The following is a 9,544-nucleotide window of genomic DNA, read 5'->3' on the forward strand; positions in this document are numbered from 1 at the left end:
AGTTAAGTCATGAGACAATATGTCAAAATATTAGCAAAGAGATACAATAGAAACACATAAACAAAGACAGCTGACCCATGGCCATACACAGCAGTGTTGTGGTTACGTTAGAATTTTCTTCCTTATAAAGCACGTCTCAAGTACATAGTGAGGTTACAATCATACTGAAAATTTCTCCTTTATAAAGCACATGTCTAATGTTACATTTACATGTGATGATTCGGATGATTCAAAATGCATAAAGGGCGTGGGAATTCAATCAATTGAAATGTCAAAGAACTATCTTAAAAGTGGAACTCTTCATGAACTCTCCGCTACCTCATGTTTTTAGCACAATGTTTTATATTGTTATCACAAAATTGACATTAAACTGTCAGATGACAAAGAATCTCACTTTGAACGAGTTTCCTTAACATTTTTCTCTAGTAAAAAATAAAAAAAATAAATAAAAAAACAGGAAGCAGACGAAGACGAAAGGTTGAACGTGGACCTGGACAAAAGGGCAAAATAGAAGATAAGTAAAGCAAGGACAATGTGGAATGAGATAACATAATACTTTAGACGTAACTAAAACGAGTTTCTTGTTGTCATTTGAACCAAATATATATTGATATTGAATTTAAAGCATCCTATTTTTGAATACTATGTTAAACTTTCACACTTGCAACTCCTAGTTCTAGAGTCTTTTTATAGCCTCCCTTTTTGCATAATATGAAGAATTGTCACTAATATTCTTTTTATAGTTAAGTATCGGTGATACCTGAACGCAGAATTTCTTCCAATAAGAATGTTAAAAACAAAAATACAACCAACAAAGTAAAACCTCAAGGATATTAATCGTAAATCTTATTGCAACCACAAAATAAAAATAGTTTGACATCATAATAGAGTAATACTCTGACTTGATTAATATATTGCCTAACCATACAATTTCTACAGTATCATAAAAATCATTCATCTTGCTCACTACTACCACCTCAATATATCCAAATTAAAGTCAAAATCCTTGGCCAAAAGCAAACTGAACACCCCACAATAAACATAGGACACAAACGTTGTCATTTTCAGTCCATATTCAAAGTTGGCACTCGCTAGATCAAAAAAGAGCTGCCGACGTTGGTGAGGTCCAAACAAATGGCTTCTCAAACTTTTCTCGTTCAGTGTTCATGTACTTCTCGTTCTCCACGTCCCTACTCCTTCCTACTAGATCTCTGCAACAAAACACTGCTTTTTTTTCCCATTATCTTCAAACATATTTCCTTTTCTTTTATTCACTTCCTTCTCATTCTCCCACGATGTTGTCCCCTACACTTTTGTTTTGGTCTTTTTATTTTAATTTCTTTCTTTTCGGTTCCTTTCAGAAATAGCTTCTGTTTTTTTTTTTTTTCGGTAAAGAGAAATAGCTTCTGTTATTAATACCAAATTCGAAACACTGAATGCTTCCTAGGAAAAGGGGTTGCCTTTGCACTTAGACATTTACTCAGTTTTGGTGTTTGTTCAACGTATTGTCTGTGCATTGTTTAATTTGCAAGTTAAGAGAGGCTTCTGCCTGAAAATTTAATTAAAAACTTAAAAGACTTTTAAGGTTGCTTCAAGTAATTAAGGACTGAATTCTTTTTGTTTTCAATTTTCCCTTGATTGGTTTTATGAAAAAGGCATGTTACAGTTGAGAATTTGGTTTTATTCTTTTTTATGAGTGTGTTTAATTCAAAGTTACACAGAAGTGAGGCTGCACAAATTTGGATTTTTTTGCCCTTATCTTTGACATTCAATTGATTGTATGAATTTTAGGTGGGTGTTGGAGGTTTGCTGTGCAGCTGCCAAGTTTCACTTCTTGGGTTTTCTGGATTTGGGGTTTTGGTGCTTTAATGACACTTGAAGAGGCATTAGCATTTTGGGGTTGTAAAAGTTGAGATTTTGTAGATCTGAGGAGTAATGGTAGTTGGGTTTTCTCTTTTAGTTTGAAAGATTACTGCTTTTTTCTCAAGTTTAGGAGTTTGGTTAAGTATAGATCTTTGATTGTGTCACTGGGATTTGTTGAGTTGGGAGAGGTAGAATTCTGCTTGTTTTTTACAAAATGGGGCATTCAGCAGCAGAATGTCAATACAGGGCAGCAATTGAGATTACAAAAGATAGGAATGGGGTAGAACAGGTAGTGCTTCAGAACCAACAAGGGGCTTCGGCACGGGTGAGATTCGAGAATCTCTTCTTTTCGCCATTGATTAAGTTTCCCAAGGCTATGAATTTGGAGTTTGTCCTTAAATTGTTAGTTCATAATGTGAAATTTTCTGTTCCTATACCACGTCGGTTTCTGTATTAGTGGGGTGATTAATGATTTCTCTTCTGATAACATAGGTTAGCTTACATGGAGGACAGGTCACTTCGTGGAGGAATAAGCACGGCCAAGAACTCCTGTTCACTAGTAACAAGGTATAACTTTTCACTTCCTATTGTATATATTTTCCATCCATTTGTTTATTTTGTACAATTTTGTGGCTGTCATAGTTGAAAGCATTTGATTTCGTCTTTTATCATGGCATGGATATTGTTCTATGTTTTATAAATGTTGTTTGTCTAATTATTCAGACAAATAATCACAAGATATGTATAGAACCACCTTTCAAGGGTTATAACATTTTCCAGATCAAACCGGAGTTTTCAATTCATAAGACTTGGTTGATTGGTGAAGAACTAATATTCTCCGTACAATGGAGACTGGACGTAGAACCAAAACTGGGTTGACCGAGTACTCTGCTTTAGGATAATCTAATCTGTGCTAGTTCATAGTTTATGAATGAGTTTGAATCAGATTTCCAGTTGGATCAGAACTTCAACTGCATTTTATATTTGATACAAAGCTATGTCCTGATACATACTAGAGGTAACTTTGCAGCCGATATTTGGCACAATGCAGTTACTGTTACAAGAGTGGTTTAAGACATATCTTACCTGCTAGAGATATGGATAATAGATTCTTTTTAACATGCGTTTCATCAACCATAGGCAATCTTCAAGCCCGCAAAAGCGATGCGAGGAGGAATTGTCATTTGTTTCCCACAGGTATTATCAATTATTCCTGTATAAACTATCTGTTTAAAAAGATACTAAAAAGTGAAAACTCCAACTAATGCTTTTAATTAATCCTTTTGAAGTTTGGGAACTGTGGATCGCTAGAACAACATGGTTTTGCGAGGAACAAGGTGTGGGCAATTGATGATAATCCTGAAATGCATCAACCAAACGATTCGAATGGAAAATCCTTCATTGATCTACTACTTAAACCGTCTGAAAACGACCTGAAGTGTTGGCCCCATAGGTATGAGCTTGGATGCAGTATTCTTATATAAAACTACAATAAGCTCTCTCATTAGGTAAAGGGGACAAGCACCTCGTTTCCTGTTGATTGAAATTTGTATGGTCTATTTTTTACCAAAAAGCAAATCCTAGATAATTGTTTTCTCATTTCTTTGTTCCCTTTGCAGTTTTGAGTTTCGACTTAGGGTGTCTCTTGCAACAAATGGAGATCTGAACCTGACATCACGAGTTAGAAATGTCAACAGCAAGCCATTTAGTTTCTCCTTTGCCTACCACACTTATTTTTCGGTTTCTGATATAAGGTATGTAGCTATTATTGTTGAATTCACAATGCTATTATTGTTGAATTCACAATCATCTGCCTTCTGGTTGTTGCATATGTGCTTCCATTATAGGCACGTGATACGATTTTTTAACATGAAAATGACTTCTGTCCATAGTGAGGTGAGGATAGAGGGGCTGGAGACACTTGACTACTTAGACAACCTTTGTGAAAGAAAATGCTTTACAGAACAAGGAGACGCCATAACATTTGAGTCTGAGGCAAGTTTCTTACGCATATGAAATTGCTTTTACATATAATGCAGGAAGTTGCAGTCCGTGAATATGGTGAAGTCTTTGCACAAAGTCTGTGAAAGTTTATCCCATACGTTCACTTCGTTCATTGTCTCATTCATTTGCCGTTGTTTCTAAAATTTTGAGTCAAATTTGAAGGTAATTCGGAAACAATAGGAGTTGGCATTTGGCAACATGTCATTAATTGATTTCTGCATATTGTGATATTAATTGTAAGTGGTATGGAAGAATAAGTACGATTCGACCTCCTAGAACAGTATTATATTCATAATGTTTTCTTCCAAACTCATTCAGTCTCGACTTTCTAATGTGTTCGAGACAAGTATTAGCTAATTTTTGATTTTCTTGCTAGTAGTGTTGATGCAGTATGAGTTTTTGGCTTATAGATACAAAAACTTTCCCCTTGCAGGTCAGTCGACTTTATCTAAGTTCGCCCAATGTAGTTGCAGTCCTTGATCATGAGAAAAAACGAACATATGTAATCAGAAAGGAAGGACTACCAGATGTTGGTAAGCTGGCACATATTTGATATTTTCACTATTTATTATACTTACGGAAAGTGAAATTCTTAGTGTTGTTATGTCAACCAGTACGATTGAAAAAAAATGGACTGTTGAAAAACTAAGCATATCACATTCACATGTTGAACATAAAGATGACTTCATGCGTGATCTTTGCGTTGCCCTCCAAGATATATGTTGTTGATACTGAATTTGGCTTTCTGTTTGCATTTTCATTTCCCCTCGTACAGTTGTTTGGAACCCGTGGGAGAAAAAGTCGAAGGCTATGGTTGATTTTGGTGATGAGGAGTACAAACAAATGCTTTGTGTGGATGGGGCAGCAATAGAGAAATCAACCACCTTGAAGCCAGGCAAGGAGTGGACAGGGCGACTGCAGCTCTCAGTTGTGCCTTCGAGCTTCTGTAGCGAGCACCTTGATCTTTAGAAGGGAGGTTTTCGAAGACCAGTACAGATTATATAGGGTAAAGTGCTTTCAGTTTACGTAGCACTAGGCCGCTAGAGGATACTGTAGAAGGGGTCAGTCCTGTTGTAGTTTGTTAAACTTGGATTCTCGGAACTAGGATCATAAAATGAAACACCGAGACCCGGCTTTCTATTATTTTTTTGTGAAAGAGTAGGACGTGGTTTTCGTTGTGCTATTAGCCGAGAGCATAACGTGTTATGTTATGTATGTTTCGATCCTGGGACCTGTGGGTTATGGGCCCACCACGCTTCCGCTGCGCCACTCTGATTGTTAACATATGCGAACCTATATACAATATTTATATGAAATCGGGAAGATCGTCGAGAGGAATGGTAGTATTGTTTGGGATTTAGTCACGTGTGATTCAGGTAACAAGTGAAACACTCACAGATCTATTTTTTTAAGTTCTTTCCATCTCACGTTGGTCCCTAAACTTTTGATTGTGCGATTAACAAGGGAAGAAATAAACTTTTGTTACAAAAGTTGAGAAAATGACACACAATAATTTTTAAAGGCATTTTATTTTTTCAATTTTACTCAAAACGTCCTCTGCCTACTACTACGTAAATTCTTGTGCCTATATTTTTAGCTAGCTTACCCGTTGAAAAATTTCTAATTCCGTTCTTGCTCGAATCTAATGTATATGCCAACTAAAAACAAAAACTAGTGGAATAGAATAGCACCCACCACTAATCCTATTAATTTTGGAATCCATGCCACTATTGTCCTCATTAACAAATTCTTAAGCGCTCATGGATCAACTTGGGACGAAAAAATTGAAGACCAAAGTGAAACCACCTCTAAAGCAAAAATGCTAGTTTTATTGCACATTTGTACCATTTTTTTAATACATATGAGACTTATATGTGTTGATGAACCCTGCTTCAATCAGACCATCTCCAACCTATGGGATAAAACTTAAATTATAAACCCCCCTCCAAAAAAAAAAAAAACCATCTCCAACCATGAGCTAAAATAAGCCATGGGGAGAAAATATATCTTTAGGTTAGATTCCTCCTAGAATTTAAGCATGACTTAAATTATTCTGGACCCACCAAACTGTCATATTTCAAACTTTTTTTTTGTTTTTTTTTACTTATGATCTAACAGCTATGATCAAATGAAATCAAATTTAATAGTAAAAAAAAAGATTTGACGGCCCAAAACTAAATCTAACGTCTAAAATAAATTAAGAAAATAATTTAAATCAATTTAACTTTAAAATGTATAAACACCTATGTATTTGTATGATTTTAATTACTTATCGGAATTTAAATATTTTTAAATTAAAATGTTCATAAAAATAAATTAAGATAATCTACATAATATTTATTTTCAAAAAAAAGTTACCAAAAACAAAAAGTTAGGCTAAAATAATTGTTTAATAATCTTAGGTTAAAATTTTAAGCTACAAGGGTTGGAGGAGAAAACAGTTTTTAGCTTATGACTTAAAATTCTCTGGCTTTACCCCAAGGGTTGAAGATGATCTTAGAGAAATGGTATAAATATGTGGTAAGTATAGCCAGCTAAAGTTGAGGACCAGATTTGAAATAAATTATTTTATAAATAAAAAAATAAAAAATAAGATAGAATAAAGAAAATCTTGTCCAAAAATCCTAACCGCCAATATCAGCATCCAACGGCGCGCGTGAATATCGCGCCTAAACCTTAGTGCTTGCCCCTCCCTCTCTCTTTCTTATCTCCTTGTCATAAATTGAAAGACTCTGTGTTGGTGATTCGATTTCCTGAGATTCAATCCTTCCCCTTCCTTTCTCCCTCCATTCTTCACCTTCATCCTCCAAATTTCACTACCCATTTCATCTTTTTCCCAGAAATTCAAATCCGCTATTCAAAAATTCATCGCACTTCAAAATCCCAAAAAATTCAAATTCCATTGTTTTCAAAATGTGCTGCCACCTTCTTCCTGCTCGGTACGATTAATTTCAGTACCCACAAATCAATCCATTCCTTGAATTCAATCCACATTTTTATAATTACACATTTTTTTTTCAAATTCGTTCAAATTTCAATTAAATCGCATTTGGGTCTCTGTTTTCTTCTGCAAAATTTCCCAGAATATAACAGAAACAGAGTAATCCAACAAAATGGCGCAACAACCGCCAATAAGACCGGTGGTGCACAAACCGCCGGGATACCGAGACCCATATCAACCGGGCCGACCCGTACCCGGACAACCACCCCGGAAACCCAATGTCCCCCCTTCCTTCCGCCCAAAGCGCAGCCGGGGGAGTAGATGCTGCCGCATATGCTGCTGCGTCTTCTGCACCTTCCTCCTCATCGTCATCATCGTCGTCGCCCTCGCCGGCGGTATCTTCTACCTCTACTTCGACCCCCGCCTCCCGGCCTTCTACCTCCTCTCCTTCCAGATCCCCAAATTCGACCCCGTCTCCAAGACCGACGGGACCCACCTGGACGTCCAGGCTGTTACCAGCGTCGAGGTGAGGAACCCCAACCCGAAACTCGACATCTTCTACGGCGAGGGGATCGAGATGCACGCGATCCTTGGGGACGAGAACGACGTCGGGATGGGGCTGGGGTCGAAGCAGCTTAGAAGGTTCACGCAGAGGCACCGGAACACGACGAATTTCAAGATGGATATGAGGGTGAGGAATAAAGTGGTGGATCAGACGGTGGGGCGGAGGCTGGCGGCGCAGCTGAAGAGTAAGGAGATAAAAGTGGCGGTGGAGGGAAAGACGAGGGTTGGGTACGTGATCAAAGGGTGGAGGATTGGGACGGTGAAGATCAATGTACTGTGCGGCGGCGTGAAGTTGAAGGTGGTTGATGCAGGGGAGATGCCTAAGTGCACCATCAATGCATTCAAATGGTAATTATTTATTTTGAATTTTGCATGTGTGTTCGTGTTTTAGATTCTTTCTTTTAATATGGCATATACACCAGTCACATCATGTGGTATATAAATATGTTCTTTGTGATGTTATTGCGTTCTAATTGTCTTTGAATTTTAATGACAAAAGATCAAAGCGATATTATACACTAATTACATTAAGTGAAGAAGAATGATTTGAATTCGAAATGTAGTGAATTGAAAAGAAAATTCTTAACCACCGTGAAAATTCACCACTTAGAGGTGTTTGGGAAGTTTGAATAGCATTCTCAAAAAGTAAAGGTCCATAATTGTTAGCAATCACATTGAAATATATACTTAGCATTTTCGGAGGAGGTGTCAAAAATTCTATGTGGAATATTTTGACAAAAATAAGTGGTTTTCTGGTTCCTAATTTGAAGGCAACGTAAAATTATTTGAAGGCAACGTAAAATTATGTCAAGATCTTACATGAATTGACATTCTCCACTTTGATGCCAAATTTGAAGGCAACGTAAAATTATTTTCTTTTTGTTTTATTTTAATGGTGGCCCCACTTATTTCTTTATTTTCTTCACATATTAATTATTTTATTATTTAATTTTGACCTACTTGATTTTATAAATAACCAAAAACATTTTAATTTGACATATCGGTTGGAATATGAAACTTTACACAATGTTATTATGCCTACCATTTACATGCTCAATAAATATAATGGATTTTAAAAAGAGAGTGCATGATGATTTTTTTTGTTACGGCCCCAAGTGGACTTTTATACTCTTGTATGGAATATTAAGCGCAGTAATGATGTCAATCTGTGTGTGCACCTTGCAGGATCAACATTCGTTGATGTCATGATCCTGACATAACATGTTCAACTGATGACAAAACAAGGGAGAGTTTGATTTGGTCAGCTCATCGATCACCTACCTGGATCCTGCAACTTTCAAGCAGACATCTTATACAAAAATCATATATTCTTTGGTGTTTCAAAAATAGGAAAAAGAATAGGAGGGGGCAGTATCTATGTGTTCATCTAAATTCCTAAACACAGGCTAACATGATTTCGATCCTTCTGATGCAATTGGAATTAGATCGATTTAGAAGGAGCATGGGTTGAAATTTTAATTATATATATATATATATATATATATATATATATATATATTTTTTTTTTTTTTCCTTATAACAAAGCTTGTTTGGCTCCTGACATTTTGCCATATGTATTTATTTGTAAACTAAAAAGTTGTGACATCTTTTTATTAGTTTGGTAAAAGTTGGAGACAACTTATGGACGACTACAAAAGAGGGGCTGCCTCATAAAGAAAAGGAAAGGAAAGGAAAGGAAGCAAAGGCCAGAAGACAGTTTGTGTCATGGGGAATTGACTTCATTTCCGCAGACTGTGTCAAATGTTGATTCATAAATTTTGATCACCTAAAGTAGTGAGCGTGAGCCCATCCAACCTAAAGAAGTTTGTACTTGGGGATTCGGAGCTTCGGGTCTTATGTACCGATGTAGCTGTGCTGAAAGCCTTGCCTTAACGTGGTAATGGTTCGCTAATGCGGACCAAGATCCTCTCCGAATCCTTTATGTGCAGACCTTGAGGACGATCTTGCTCCTCATTTTCTTCTTCCTCTCTTTTTCTCCACCTTCACGGACCTCTGCACTTCCTAACAACCCACACTGCCTACTCCAACCCCTTTTCTTCTCCTCTCAATCCCTCTCCCACAACACACACATGTGACAAGATGATGCCGCATGAGTGAGGACGACGATCTTGCTTCAGAGTTGCAGAAGAAGAAGGGAGAGAAAGGGGGAGA

At 36.8% G+C, this 9,544-nt stretch overlaps 2 protein-coding genes across 3 annotated transcripts; both read left to right on the plus strand.

Annotated features, from left to right (window-relative positions):
- The first annotated feature begins 1,013 nt into the window (after positions 1-1,013).
- On the plus strand, positions 1,014-5,010 carry LOC103439308 (putative glucose-6-phosphate 1-epimerase). Of its 2 annotated transcripts, XM_070824777.1 has the most exons (9): positions 1,030-1,168; positions 1,792-2,188; positions 2,356-2,430; positions 3,004-3,060; positions 3,153-3,316; positions 3,483-3,617; positions 3,756-3,858; positions 4,301-4,400; positions 4,643-5,010. In XM_070824777.1, exons 2-9 carry the CDS (start codon positions 2,078-2,080, stop codon positions 4,834-4,836), a joined length of 939 nt encoding a protein of 312 aa, XP_070680878.1. In that variant the 5' UTR covers positions 1,030-1,168; positions 1,792-2,077; the 3' UTR covers positions 4,837-5,010. The 2 variants fall into 2 exon arrangements, with proteins under 2 accessions (XP_070680877.1, XP_070680878.1); XM_070824776.1 differs by having other exon boundaries at positions 1,014-2,188.
- Positions 5,011-6,980: 1,970 nt separating this feature from the next.
- LOC139187441 (NDR1/HIN1-like protein 6) lies at positions 6,981-8,829 on the plus strand. Its single transcript, XM_070825713.1, has 2 exons — positions 6,981-7,720; positions 8,558-8,829. Exons 1-2 carry the CDS (start codon positions 6,981-6,983, stop codon positions 8,571-8,573), a joined length of 756 nt encoding a protein of 251 aa, XP_070681814.1. The 3' UTR covers positions 8,574-8,829.
- The last annotated feature ends 715 nt before the right edge of the window (positions 8,830-9,544 follow it).

The sequence above is a fragment of the Malus domestica genome, chromosome 07 (assembly GCF_042453785.1).
Source record: "Malus domestica chromosome 07, GDT2T_hap1".
Classification (NCBI taxonomy): domain Eukaryota; kingdom Viridiplantae; phylum Streptophyta; class Magnoliopsida; order Rosales; family Rosaceae; genus Malus; species Malus domestica.